The sequence below is a fragment of the Micropterus dolomieu genome, linkage group LG09 (assembly GCF_021292245.1).
Source record: "Micropterus dolomieu isolate WLL.071019.BEF.003 ecotype Adirondacks linkage group LG09, ASM2129224v1, whole genome shotgun sequence".
Lineage (NCBI taxonomy): Eukaryota > Metazoa > Chordata > Actinopteri > Centrarchiformes > Centrarchidae > Micropterus > Micropterus dolomieu.
Genome location: NC_060158.1, coordinates 19,290,040 through 19,305,069, shown reverse-complemented (window position 1 = coordinate 19,305,069; position 15,030 = coordinate 19,290,040). Strand labels below are relative to the sequence as shown.

General features: G+C 40.4%; 1 protein-coding gene across 2 annotated transcripts; it reads left to right on the top strand.

Annotated features, from left to right (window-relative positions):
- The first annotated feature begins 3,781 nt into the window (after positions 1-3,781).
- Positions 3,782-10,669, top strand: gpnmb (glycoprotein (transmembrane) nmb). Of its 2 annotated transcripts, none has more exons than XM_046058622.1 (12): positions 3,782-3,970; positions 5,218-5,373; positions 5,455-5,595; positions 6,133-6,306; positions 6,407-6,568; positions 6,704-7,012; positions 7,366-7,425; positions 7,604-7,816; positions 9,028-9,133; positions 9,352-9,572; positions 9,707-9,797; positions 9,948-10,669. In XM_046058622.1, exons 1-12 carry the CDS (start codon positions 3,901-3,903, stop codon positions 10,099-10,101), a joined length of 1,857 nt encoding a protein of 618 aa, XP_045914578.1. In that variant the 5' UTR covers positions 3,782-3,900; the 3' UTR covers positions 10,102-10,669. The 2 variants fall into 2 exon arrangements, with proteins under 2 accessions (XP_045914578.1, XP_045914577.1); XM_046058621.1 differs by having other exon boundaries at positions 5,455-5,616.
- The last annotated feature ends 4,361 nt before the right edge of the window (positions 10,670-15,030 follow it).

Genomic DNA, 15,030 nt, shown 5'->3' with positions numbered 1-15,030 from the left:
GGGGGGGGGGGGGGGGGGGGGGGGGGGGGGGGGGGGGTGCTTTAAGACATTATTTAAACGAATTAACATTTGTAATCACGAAGCCAATGGACACACAAATCATCATGGTCACCCTCAATTTATGATAACTGAAGCGATAGATTTGTCTCGGTTAATATGAATGTCGTGGGTGAATTTCGAAAACTGTCAGCGCATGAAGCTACTTGGGTTTTCAATTCTTGACATCATATTACCGAGCAGTAAACGCACTGCAATGTGTTGGCTATTTAGTGGCTACCTGCTGTTTTAAAGTCGAAAAATCCAGCTCCCTTTCTTTTGGTAGGGGAGACCGGGTACGGTTGTAACATGGGGAGAGTTGTAACAACACCACCGGTTAGAGATAAGATAGTTGTTAGGTGGTAATTTCAGTATTTACCTACTTCTCCACCTGATCAGGCATGGTGGTTATCAAGGCTGGAAACTGGTATATTCAGAATATATAGAGTAAAAACTGATTTTGAGGTCAGAAAGTAATTTTTTGACCAAATATTTTGTTTAGTATCTTTACTATTGCAGATAACATTGTTTGACTTACATTAGATTGAAATGTAATTTATTAGGCAACATGTGATGCATTTTTTTCCTTTCTAATTTCAAACCATTGTGCTAAAACCAGGCACATGCACACATAGACATCAAAAGGGGCTCCAGCACCTGCCCTTTTTCTTCTTCAAGAGAAAATTCCCTTTTTTCTGGGATGTTTTTTTTTAATAGGCCTAAAAGAATATACAGTATATTTATTCCTGTTTGCAACAGATTCCCTGTCAAACAAATATATTTATTGGGGAAAAAAATCTACATAGACTATCAGGTCGGAAGATGAGACTTTGGAGTTCCGATGCCCTCTCTCTCGCTCTCTCTCTCTCTCTCTCTCGCTCGCTCGCTCGCTCCGCATCTCACTGCGCAACCAGAGCGCAGCACACAGCCAGACAGCAGCCCCTCCAGCTGCTCTCCCAGCAGTGTTTTTCTTGGCTTGTGTGGAGGTGAGTGGTGATGAACAAAAGACTTAACTACTAGTGCCTCGAGTTTACCGCTAATTAAACAAAAGACAATATAGGCCTAGGCCTATGTCTTGCTAACGCATGACTCATGAGCTGAGTTAATGTAATAAGTTAGCTGAAGTTTAGCTAAGGCAATATCTCATGGCCATACAACCTAATTTACTGATGGAGACACTATAGGGGAACACAGTAACATTTGTGTCTAATAACGTCATCACAATAGCCACATTGATATGCAAATTAAGCGTTAACTAATTAAAATACGCCAATTTACACACATTTGACAAGTCACTGCAGCTAAATGGGATAAAGAAAATAGCTAAAGCATATCACCACAGAACTTCCCCAGTTAATGACTTACATCAAGAGTATTTTCCTCTGAAATGTGCTTTGTAAATATGCAGATTAGCTTGTTTTGGTTAATATAGAATAAATCTACAGATGCAAATAGACCGAAGATATTAGGCTTAAAATAAACACCATCTAAAGGTGTATTCTTATAAGACAGACAGTCCTCCCTCAAATGTGAAACTAAGTCCATGTCACCATCAGTAATTGTGTGTGCGTGTGTGTGTGTGTGTGTGTGTGTGTGTGAGTGCGTGCGTGCGTGTGCGGGTGCATGGTAAATGTAATATAATAGAAACAATAATAGTATTTCATCAATACATTAATGTATTCAGGCAATTCAGTATTCTGTTGCTTGGCTGTGTGAAGCTGAAGGTTATCTTTGCTTATTTGGCATCTTGCTTGTGAAACAAAAAGTAAAAGTATTTAAATAACATTTATTTTAATTATGCCTGCAGCCCAATGCCACAGTTTATTGCGAAGATTTATGTGAAGTATTATGTATTCCAATGACACCAAACGATTTATTGCCTTGTGAAAAATAAACAAATTATTAATGAAACTATGTCATAAATATATACTTGAAACTAGTAGCATAGAAAACATGCACATTGTGGCATAGTTTGCGTTTCTGTCACCTGCTCCTGTGATAAACGTAGTGAATACTAAAGAAGACTGTGGTCTCTGTGTGAACTGATTATTTTGTAGAAGATTAAAAATGTTGCTGAGTTAATATACTTGTCTTGTTTAAAAAAATGCCCTTTTTTTTCACTTGAGCCCCTGCCCACCAAAATGTCTGTGCACTTCCCTGGCTGAAGCAGCTAGCCAAACATTGGTTGACAGGGGTGGGTTGGGTTGTAACATTTCTTTAAAAGTGCTACAACCATCTCCCATACATACAACTAGGGACTTTCTTGATTTTAATATTTTACAGAGTGCCCTTTGCAGTCTCGGCCCACCAAGCCTGCACTTCAGGGTTACCAGCATTCATTTGTCACCCGTGACAAGTACTGTGACCAGTACTGTGATAAAAGTTTGAGAACTCTAGCTACAAAATACAGCCAGTTACAGATGTTGAAGCAAAAAGTGTTACAACCATACTCGGTTTCCCCTATAGATTTAATATGCCTATTGAAAATCACTGACAGCTCACTTCAGCAGGATCACCAATATTGTGTATTTAAGGCATTTTCAACTTTAATTAGGTTATTTAGGCTTGTTAATTAAACATCCCATATGTTTTTCAAAAATTTCACACAACAGATGTTCTTTTAATTTCAGAGTTTTCTCTCTACTTTGCAAGGCTGTTGAAAACTAAATTTGCCTTGACTTCTGAATAGAATTGTTTACTACATTTTAAGGAAGATGTCGGTTTGCAGTTTGGGGGACCTTTATAGCAGTTTCCAAACTCTCCTTGTGACAGCAGAAGACCCGCTGAAATAGTGACATGAATCACATGTTGGATTGTGTTGAAAACGGACGAGACTCTGGCTGCCCATCACACGCTTCCCTTCTGCTTTCAACAGCGCGGCTGTGGCGCAACCTGCTCGGACCTCCGTGTATTGCGTCTCACCATGACACAGCTGGATGAGACAAATGTATCATATAATTAAGTCAGGCACAGCGGTCAGCGTGCGTTTAATTGTTAGAAGACGTTCAAGCAAGAATTCAACGAAAACATAACTCACAATCTCTATGATTCAATTCTCTAATTACAGTAGAGGCCTGCGACTTAAATAAGCACCTGGCCAACCCTGGTTTGTCCTTTTTATTTAATAAATTTGTCTATTCAGGCAGAGATACTGATCAAAAGAAGTCTAATTTTCTTGAAAGGATCTCGTGATGTATTTCGTATAAAATTGTTTTTCTTTGGACAGCTAATACAATGAAACATTATTAATGTCCGGTTTAGAAAAGTTTCACAAACATATCGTCCAAAGTGGGTGCAAAGATAAGGCCCTAAATTCTAAAACTTTTTTTTAAAGTGTCGTCGACAGAGCACTGCAAGTAAATGTTTATAAGACATTACACCGACCTTCTTATCACATTTTCAAAACAGACAAATCATAAATCAGTAAAATGATAAACAGGTAAACACAAGAGGTGATCATAAAGCCAGTGTCATGCAGTGAACAACGTAATAATTTTAGGTGATTGAATCAATAAACGCTCTTTCGAATTAAAAGCCTTGATAATTTCTCAGCAAGGCAGAGGGTGAGGAAGCGTGCGCACGTCTGCGCGCATCCAACCTTCAGGAGTTTCCTGCGTCCTGGAGACTAATGAGAGATGCGATGCGTCTTGTTAGGAAACATCACATGTTTGTGCACTCAGCGGCCCCAGATTAAATTAGTGAATATCAGGACACGCAGGGGGAAGTAGTGGGAGAGCTGGGCGAGCAGAGAGAGGGACAAGCTCTGTCGGCGAACAGATCAACTCTTTGGGGAGGTGGAAAGGCTGCATTTGTTTTTAACCTTTAGTCTTATTGCTCACTTTTTTTCCTGCTGAGGAGTGGGAAATGGAAGCCTTGCGATTTGTTTTTCTCTTGGTTTGTGCCTGCTTTTTTTATCAAGCTGATGGACGCAAAAGTAAGTGGTGCTGCTTTGAAGTTGGACTGTAAACTGATGTGAATAAAGTTATGATACGGTATTTTGAACAGTAAGTCTGACTGGATCTGACGTAGAAAATTAAGACTCATCATGTGGACTATTTACTAAATGTCCTACTTTTCTAGATAGGGTATTCAAATTTATATCACACTCACTCGTGGGTCTTGACTTAAAAAAAAATGTGGCACAGCAGGTCGTTATTAAGTGTGAAATAGACTTCTGATATTTGATATTTCTCTTGCAGTTTCTGTAATAGGCTACCTATCATGTCATCAGCTGTCTGCACTCTGAGTCCCATGAGCTTAATTAAGGCGCGCGCCCTGGCTGGTCAGATTGAAAACTATCCACACAAAGGAAACGATTTTACATCCATAAAAATACAACGCATTTTAAACCTCAAACCTCTATCATCCCACAATCACATTGGATTCCAAAGGGAACATTAAAGTCGCAGACAGTTAAAAAACATATTTTTATTAACAATATAAAAACAACAGAAGTAGGCTAACGTTTAAACTTTTAAAATGTCTGTATCTGTCCTACCATGAGCACACAGATATCTGCATTTTGTTTTCCCTTTAATCAAATCACATTGCTGGAATTTGTTGTTTTTCGTCAGTCGTCCACCGTTGATCATTAAAATATGTCAGTGATTGTCTCAATTAAATTAACCTGAAAATAAGCGCATGGAGTTATGGAGAACAATACAGTTACCAAATAATAAAATATTTAATTTAAAACTAGAGAAAGCATCATTATTATTATTATTATTTAGAAGCCTTATTCTTAAAAAGATCCCCACATCATGTACAGCAGGGGTAAATCTCTCTATTCAAGGAACTCAAAGTTATGATTTCTTTTCTGATGGGTTTCATAGATTCATAGATTTTCATTATTTTCTACAAGGCATGTCAGGTGACACAGCAGAAAAGATTTCATGTCATGATAAATAATAAATAAAAAAGTGTAATTACAAAATCTTCATACTATGTTTGCAGACATGGACTCTTGAAATCTTGAAACTTCAGTTAAGCAAAAAATGTAGGCTACTAATGAATTTTAATACTGAAGTAATTCACATATTTTCTGTAACTTTTGGCAAAAGAATGGTAAGGATGGTTTCCAATACATGTCTCTAAATGTGCACAATTAACTAATAAAACAAAAGTTTTCACTGGGGGACTGTGATCAATTTCGCTCAGTGATCCTTTGTTCTCTGTCTCCAGCATTCGGTGACATGTTCCCACACAAGCATGCAGTAGCAGGGAAGTTTCCATTTCCAGTGCCACCAATCCCTGGCTGGGATCCTGACACCAACCCATGGGATGATTATCTCTACCCTCCACTAAACCCAAAGCCAAAAGAGCTCACGCACCACAAAGGTGAGTAAAGTCATCTTTTTCATCTGAAGTCTTCCTATTATGTTTGGAGTCTTTTCACCTGGAATACCCTCTTTTCCGCAGGTAAAGCCAAGGTTCGTCTGACCAGCGACAGTCCGGCTCTCAACGGCTCTTGCATCTCCTTCACTGCCATGCTGGAGTACCCTCCGTGCCAGAAGGAGGATGCCAATGGGGACCTTGTATGGGATGAGCACTGTGAGGATGGTACGGAGCTAGAGGCCTCAGGTGCTGCTAAAAAGCCCGGCTGGCCACGCCCTCAGACACATTATATCACTGTCCAGCACAAAACACCACTGCACCATATTAGACAGCCACACAATAACATAATTCAAAACAACCACAAAAAAACACAGGAGCAGAATAAACAAATGGTTTCACAAGCACACTAATTAATTTTTTGCCCACTTGGGGGCAGCACCACAAACTGTGAACATAACACATGTATAAGCGCCTCATAAAAATGATATGGTGAATGGTTAGCAAACATTTCCCTTTTTACACATCCAGCAGAGGAAGAGCAATGTTTCTGTCCACCTGGTTAATATAAGTCCATTACTGACTCTCCTTTGATCTCTGAGCTGAGGGGAACTACAATGTTGGAAAAATCCTCTATGGGATTTGTCACTATGAGCGACCCCTTTCACATTACAGATGATCATTTGTCCCAAAAAATTTAATTAGTGCAGCTTTAATTTTTTAGTTTTTAAGTAACACAATCTTTTGCTCTACTTTTCTGAGCAGCAAATGGACAAGTGCATTCTGGCTACGTGTACAACTGGACTTCATGGTTGGACGATTATGGCTTTGGAAAGTGTGCAGACTTCACAAAATGCAACATATTCCCTGATGGGAAGCCCTTCCCTCTGAGTAATGACTGGAGACGGAGGAGCTACGTCTATGTGTGGCACACAATGGGTGAGAACACACAAGTTTACAGATTAGCACACATGCACATGCAAAAAAACAAAATCAAGTAGCAGTATTCTTCTCCATTTATCTTCTCTGTTTGTCCCAGGCCAGTACTACGAGACATGTGACGGCTCCTCCTCCCGTGTGACCATCAACACCACCAACATCCCTCTGGGGGCGGAGGTCATGGAGGTCATGGTCTACAGGAAACGCGAGCGCAGGAAGTACAGCCCCCTCACCACTGACAACACCGTCTTCTATGTCACAGGTGGAGACAAACTCACACATTCAGCTTGTACATCTTTATCCATTGGCCTGTTTCAGACAAACAGACAAATACAAACACATGGAGAAACTTAGACAATCAATTATGTATGACGCCCCTACACACACTCTCTCTCAGATAAGATCCCAGTGGCGGTCAACATCTCCCAGAAGGCTGCGGTCAACCAGTCTGAGAATGTTTTCTTTTGTGGTGAGGACGTGGTCTTTAAAGTCCAGCTCCATGACCCCAGCGGTTACCTCAAAACCGCCGCTGCCATTGACTACATCTGGGACTTCAGAGATGGCAACCAGCTGGTGACACACCGCGGCGTGACCACACACACCTACAGCAGGCTGGGGACCATGAGTGTGAAGCTGGTGGTGGAGGCTGCGTTCCCTGTAGAGTGTCCGCCCACTGCTGCCACCCCCACGTCACCATCTCCCACAGGTACTGGACAGACCACATAGAAATGGCCCTAACGAACATACTACTCATACCTTAACTGTATACATCCACCCTCATACACTGTAGTGTACTTGATGACCAAAAAGATTTAGAGACCTTAAAGGAGTGCTCTATTGATTTATTATTGCACTTTCTCAGATTTTTAGAGACTGTTAAGGCATTCAGGAATAATTTATTTTATTGACCTCTGCAACACTGTCTCCGATAATACAAGCTGCTGTTGAACCGGCCTGACCTTGAGACAAAGGAAGACGTGACTTACCTTGCACAGATCATTGCAGTGACCTCATAAAACCAGATGTGTCATAATTATATTCTTGTGTCTGTTTGTCCAGAGGCTCCCACACCTCCACCCAGGACTCATGCTGTTACTTTCAAGATGGAGACCACACAGGGTGAGCTCCACAGTTAACAGTGTGTTTGTATAAGAGGGAAAGAGAGTGAGACAGACAGAGGAAGTGAACGTGTCAGAGCAGGAGCTCAATATTAATGAAGAGAACCTGGAATATAAAATAGTTGCATGCATCACATACACCAGTGAGTTCATATCTTGCCACTTGTTTCCTGTTTCAGCGCCACCCAGCACCAGCAGACCCCTCCCCTCGTCCTCTCCCGCTGCCATGACGTCAGGCGTGCCCACCACGGAGCCCCTCCCGCCTACTCTTGGCAGTGCGACCCCAGAGTCCAACGCCACCACCATGGCCTGGCTCCGCACCAGGCGCCTCAACAGCAACGAGTGTTTCCGCTACGCCTACGGGACCTTCATGGGCAACATCACCATTATTGGTGGGTGGGAGGCTGCTGTTGCCTTTTCACATATAATTTAACGTTACTTTGATGAATTGGTGGGGGGAACGGACCATTCGTAATTGTAATCACAATCCTGTTATAATTCAAATTAAAAGCTTATTCAGTATTTTCAAAGCAATGAGCGCATCACTGTCTGCCACAGTGTCTTTTATGATATTGCCACCAGATGGCGCCAAAGTCAGACATTTTTAAATCATGCAGCTAGTGGCTTTAAAAGATGATTGGAAAAGTGGTAGGTTGTTATAATTCCTTTCTTTTATTATTTATTTATTATTTCAGCCTTGCTAGTGGCACAGCTCCACCATGGCAATGGCTGTCAGTCAGTCGGTCCACCTTTTTGGTCCAAACTCATATATCTTAACAGCTGTTGGATGGATTGCCTTGAAATTTTGTACACACATTTATGGTGCCCAGAGGATTAATGCTAGCGATCCCTGACTTTTCCTCTAGCAACATTATGGGGTTTAAATCTCTGGTTTTGAGTTAAAGGTCTTCCCATGAAATTTTTATTTGTCCAATTCTTTGGTTTATGAACAAATATCTGCAACACTACTGACACTCCCATCATCCTCTGGCATGGTCAACATTATACCTGCTAAACATTAGCATGTTAGCGTTGTCACTGAACATGTGAACATGTTAACATGCTGAGGTTAGCATTTAGTTCAAAGCTTGTTTTTAGGCACAAAGACAACACAAACCAATTCAGTGGTAAGGATAAATCATTGTTGTCATATAGTCAAATATCTACCTTCCAAAATTTAAATATAACTGTAATCCCTTATTTTCATTTTCAAGTAAACAAGTAGACAACAGTGACTCTGTTGTCCAGTTGTTAAAGGAAAGCCAGCTCCACAGAGCAGAACAGAGCTCCTGTCACCCCGTCAGCAGGGCTAATATCCAGTCAATGACTGTCATATGAAACTGGCCTTTTGTGTCTGATGTTGAACTCTACAGTGTTTTTTGCACATATCAAAAAGCTAAACCAATACTCACATTTTTATGTGATGGAAGGATTATAATTTTCTATAAAAAAAACGTTAATCCTTATTTTTATGGTTCAGTTTTTTCCTCCTAAACTTGTCTTTGTTGGGTCAAACACACACACACCTCCCTCCACTAAAAACTGCTTCATCATTTTAATGTCATGAGGAGATGACTACACATCTAAATTCTGTTCTCCACAGAACCCAAGCACGCACTGAACAGCCAGCCAAACAGTCGCATCGTGGATGTGTCAGCTTCCAGAGTGACCAACACCGACATCAGCTTCCTGGTGAAATGTCTGGGCAAGTGAGTATATAAGTTATTCTTTATTAATTTGATATGAATGTAAGTTCATATTAGTCTTTTCCTTGACTGATGTTGGGGTGTCATGAAGTGACACGTTTTCTCTTTGTAAAAGCATTTAAAATGTGTTTTAATACAGTTCAACAAAGAGATTACACATTAAAAGTTTTTAGATAAAGAAAAGGTTTGGTAATTCTATCTCTCTGTCCAATCACCCTCAGCATCCCCACTTCAGCCTGCACCATTGTGTCAGATCCCAGCTGTACTCAGGTGCACAACATTATGTGCGATGACGTGCCGCCATCGTCAGAGTGTGAGGTGCATCTCAGGCGAACATTTCTGGAGCCTGGCACCTACTGTGTCAACATCACTCTGGAGGACTCCAGTAGCCTGGCCCTGACAAGCACCACTGTCACTATCAACAAGTCCCAGGATACACCTGGTCAGTTGCACAAAGTGGTCCTATTATAAATCCACTCTCTTTAACTAGCTGCTTTGTAGAAAATGGACAGATTGATGTCCCTGTGTCTGTCTCATTGTGTCTATGCCCCTCACTACTGTCCTCTGTCCCTGTAGTGTCCAAGACTTCTCGTGCTGCAGAGGTGGTGCTCTCCTCCAGCGCTGTGCTGGTGGCTGTCTTTGCATTCACTGCCTACCTGGTCTGCAAGTGAGTAGTCATAACATGCATGGGTGTTGCACATTGACATGAACATACTCCTTTTACTTTATAAGTTATTTTCACACCCTGTAGATAATTTCCCCCACCAAATATTTGTCTCTCTTCCATCCTTCTATCCCGTATCTGACTCTCTCCCAGGCGTTACAAGGTGTACCGTCCGATTCGTAGGACACTGGTGGAGGACGCCTGTGGCTTTGCTGGGGCCAGAGGTCGCATGGTTCGTCTAAGAGAGGCACTCTTTCCCTCCAGTGAGGAGAGCCATCACCTGCTGACCGAGAGACACCCCCTGTAGGCTTTAAAGAGCTACACCACAGCATTTCTGCTCTTAATGCCAAAATAAAAAATCACAATTGATGTATGCAAATCTAAGCTAGGTTAAATCATTTAAAAGATAGCAGGAATATCAATGTATTATTATTATTAGAAAATAATGTCGTGTTTGTGTCTTAATTGAGTTGATAACTGTGAGTTGGCTACAGCAGTATAAGATTGGTAAGATGATTTACTGAAGAAGCTGTTAAATGTCTGGCTCTGCTCCTTTTGATCTCCTTGTTCTGGCTCATCGTTGGATGAGAGAGTTGCTCTTAGATGAATTGGGTCCAAGTCATGGCTTGTTTCAAAAGAAATACTATTTTGTAAATCTTGTGCCACGTACATAACACTGCGCCTTGTACTGTAATCACCAGTTAAGAATGACATCCTTGAGATGGCTTTCCAATTAGAATTTATGCTTCCAGTGACATATGCATGCTAAAAGTACAATTTTAAACTAAGACTCAAAAACTAATTTGAGGAATTCACTGAAAACTTGACATGCCTCTAATAAAGGTAGTGAACTAACCACTCATCTGTCATTCAGACACTTGTCTTTTACTTTATAATGTGAATTCTTTGTTCAACCTTGCTTCAGTACAAATGCCCCGCAAATAATTCAAGGTTTGGCGATTGGAGCAATTGAAAGCCTATTACAGCAATACATCCACAATAGCATGATGACTTCCTTGTAGCCCAGCTGTGGGACTAGAATATTTTACACCCACAGCTCAGATGGATATAAACTATCCTGTGTATTCTTGTTAATACAACGCACGTAACATTAGCTAAACTATCTGTGTCCCATAGCCATACTACATACCAACTCTAACAGGTCTTTAGTATGTGGGGTGTTCACATTGAAAAACATTTGAGTGTGCTGTAGATGTGTACTGTTTTTCCACAAGGTAATGCACAGAAGGAAGGAAGGCGCTTCTCAAAGCTGGAAAAACATTTTAAGATGCATTGTGGATGGCGGTCGAACAGTTCAGAAAACATTTGAAAAAAAAAAACATTTTTGCTGTGTGACATTAAATTGGTGGTGCCATTTTTAAGTCACAGCTTGATTCCATTGCATACATATTGCAAAATTTCCTGTTACCATAAAAAGTATACTTGCATGGTACAAGTTTATTTCTTGTATACTAACTGCAAAAAAGTATATATAGAATAGATGTATATATAGTATATAACTATACAACATACAAAAAAACAACCCATTTTAGTGTTTCTCAAAATTAGCAATTTTCCATCCTTGTCAAAAGGGAAATTGCTACTTCCTTCCTCATGGTTTCAAAATTCAAGATTTTGTCATTCCACACTACACTGTAGTACAAAATTACGTGCAAAGTTCACAGCTTAAAATACAGCACAGACAATTGAAAACACCATAGAAATACAAGATAAATATATATAAAGAGCATGTAGAGTGTTGACTGTTTACTATTTGGAGTACTAATGACTGATTTCTGGTTCCATTGTCGACCAAGAAGAGCAGTCTTGCTGGTTTGTGCCATTGAGCAATACAACTTACATTTAATCCAGTAGATTTCTTGCAATATCAGACCCCACTCACAATGTAAACAGTGGTGGACAGTAACCAAGTACAAATTTGAGGTACTTGTACTTTATTTTCATGCTACTTTCTACTACTCCACTACATCTCGGAGGGAAAAGTACTTTTTACTTCACAACATTTGTCTCACCGCTTTAGTAGTTACTTTACAAATTAAGCTTTTTACCCACAAGACAAATAGTTTTGAAATATTGTTTCATTTCAAGTTGAACTACCCAACAGTAAGTTTTGGGAATTTAACAGTAGACTAATTGAGAAAATAGTCAGATATATTCATAATGGAAACTCTTAGTACCTTATTGAGCGCCTCAATGTTTAATAATCAGCACATTCTGCTGATTATACTCACATTCTCATTGTAGTACTTTTAGCTGCAACATTTAATGCAGGCTGCAGAGATTGTGCAATCAAAAACATCCATTGTGATGAGTTGTTAATGTGCATATTGATATAGGTACCTGTCCTATGTATAGGAGTGTATATGTTGAGATAATTATCTTGTGTTTTTGCAAAGCGCGGAACTGACAAGAGTCCAAAACAAATTTCCCTTAGGGGACAACAAAGTCGTGGGGCGTGCGATCTGACATTATAGCAATTGTAAGTCGCTTCGGATAAAAGAGTCAGCTAAATGAAGAAAATGTAAAGCATGCCAGTCATGTTTACAGTTCAAGTATAGTTTGTAGGCACAAAGGACTACTATAGATGCAGAGTTGTGTCCAGTTCCAGCTCTTATGAATTGTCTTCAGACCAATATAGCGATACATGTTTACCTCTTAACACTAACATACCCCAAAATAATAACGATCTTTAACACACCTTTGGAATTAGTTTTAAAAAAAGCCGCAATTTTTTTTTTTATTTTTTTTTTATTCAGAGGCATTTGACAAGTGGAGCTGTGTGTGAAGGGGCACAAGCATGGTTGCAGAGAGGGGGAGGAGGGAATATCATGCTGAAGTTAGATCACTTTTCCCAAAAAAAACAACCCCAAACAAAAAAAACTCAGAGACCCAGTCCCTCATCTGTCTCATACCAAGAGGATGTTCCACGTTACACAGCCAAGAAATGCTAACAGAAGAAAATAGCTACCAAATAATCAGCAAGTGAGTGTAGCATCTGTGAAAGACAAAAGGGGGGGGAAAAAAGACAGGACATGTATCCATTTTGAAGTCTTACAAATCAGAAACCAAAAAGGCAGGTCCTTTTTTTTTTTAAACTGTATTCTCATTTTACTACTGAATGCAAAAAAAACACATGATTTGACCTTTTCACAAAAAACCCAAGCAAAAAGTTCAAATGCATGTAAGCCACACCACCAAAATTAGAAAGCAGAAAGAAATAACCATCGTTGAGAATTTCAATTAAGCCAAAAAGAGTATATAAACACTGGCAAAATAAAATATTTTTGATCACTTTCGATTATTCTCTCAATTCTAAAGAGTACGTGATTTTATTAAACTTTTCATTCATATCTGGGTAAGCATGGGGAGGCATACAGGAGGGGGGGGGCTAAAGTCTAACAAATAGAAGATTGCCTCTACTTCAAATACGTGTCTAAAGAGGTAGATCAAAACAAACTGCAGAGGAATGGAATGGGGAGGGTGGTTTGGTAGGAAGGAGGCAGGGAATCAGGAGGTGTCGGGGATAATTTTAAGTATCACTTGTGCCCCTCAGTTGAGCGCGGTGTCAGGATGGCGCGCCCTTGTAGAAAGAAGTGTTTGGGGGAGACTGAGGTATCAGTGCGCGCTGGCGCTCAGTGGGGGCAGGGTGGAGTGCCTAGTGCCACAACAACCCCCCACCCCCTCAGCTGAGGTAGACGGCGTTCTACTGTGGAAGCATGGATACACTCGAGCACTTTTACCACAATCAACATATTTACATTCGGCATGAAGAGACAAATGAAATAAATTGTATATTTAAGTTTGGATTCCTTCCCTCTTTTCTTGCCCCCTGTCAGGGTTCATTCAGTATTTTGTCTGCCTTTTCGGGCTGGTTATCCCTGTAACAAATTGAAACGTCAAGTTACATTTGTGGGTTACAGAGAATGTCTTGTTTAAGTCATTTTCCTATAGCGCAAAAAAAACAAAACAAAAAAAAAAAAAAAGGGTCCATCAGTGAGACTCCCCCTACCCTCACCATGCAGTGAACGTTAACATTGACTTGATGGCCTGGCTACAAGGGCCACTCCGAACTGACAAAGCTTGCTCTATGAAAATAAACCTATTCGGGCTTGGACCTTGCTAAGACACCATCGTCAAGAAGGTGGCAGATGGCCTGGGACCAGACAAAACAGATGCTCTGCTGACTCTAGGGCAGCTAGGGAGCCCTTTACAGTCCACACTGCACTGCCCTGACCATAGCCCTCCTAGGAAGGCAAAAAAGGATATTTTTTGACAAATCAAAGTACCATTACCAATAACAATGTCAATCCCAAAACTAAATGGCATTGCTGCAATTATGTACGGTTGGCATTATTTTCATGTCTTAGTTGTTTTGTACTTTCAGAAGACGGTGGACCCTCAGGGCAAAAACTGAGGCGATTTTCTCGATACTCCTGTCAGCCGCCAGCTGAGGGGGCGCCAACTCTTGCTCCTGGGCTGCTATGTACAAATAGACTTTATGTACAGGGTCATCTTAAGTCACACATACACATGAACAATGCCGCTTAAAGCACCAGAGTTGAAGGCAAGGTCAGTTGGCAGCTGACCAAATTTTAAATTTTCTTAAAAAAATAAAAATGTTCAAAGACTATCAGCTTTATAAAGTATACAAAATACCACAAAAGCAAAATAAAAAAGAAAGGAACATTTTTTTCATATATATATAATCATTTTCTTTTCTCTTCTGAGGTACTAGATCCTGAGGTAGTTAAGTAAAATGCATATTAAATTGGTTTTCCTGGGCAGCAGCAGTTCGGCACCATTTCCCTAAGTGTCAGTCATGGCGCTGCCCTCACCTCTAAATATATATATATATTCATCTATGTATATAGGTCTATCTATAAAATGCATCCAAATTTATAAAATGCCACTATCATTAGAAGGGCAGGACGCCCAATAATCCACCCTTTCAGGGGTCCTGTCCTGAAACAAGACTCTTTCCCTTAAACATGGCCCACACAATCTGAGCCAACCCTCCCCCAAAATAAACCTCTGTTGGTCCGACCAGGACCTTGATAGCAATGCCTTTTCCTTTCCACAGAAAACTCATGAGAAAGCTTCATCAACCAATTAAACATCTAAAAGAGGAAAAAATAAATCTGAAGTCAACCAAAACATCTTGTCAGGTTTGAAGTACCACACCAAGGAGGTGATTGGATGGGGGGGGGGGGGGGGG

What these genes read in the sequence shown, in the direction of transcription:
- gpnmb (XM_046058621.1), top strand. Translation starts at nt 3,901, where the DNA reads ATGGAAGCCTTGCGATTTGTTTTTCTCTTGGTTTGTGCCTGCTTTTTT. An exon ending in TACGGAGCTAGAGGCCTCAG is followed by an intron (nt 5,617 to 6,132) that starts GTGCTGCTAAAA and finishes TTTTCTGAGCAG; the next exon opens with CAAATGGACAAGTGCATTCT. An exon ending in ACTGCCTACCTGGTCTGCAA is followed by an intron (nt 9,798 to 9,947) that starts GTGAGTAGTCAT and finishes ACTCTCTCCCAG; the next exon opens with GCGTTACAAGGTGTACCGTC.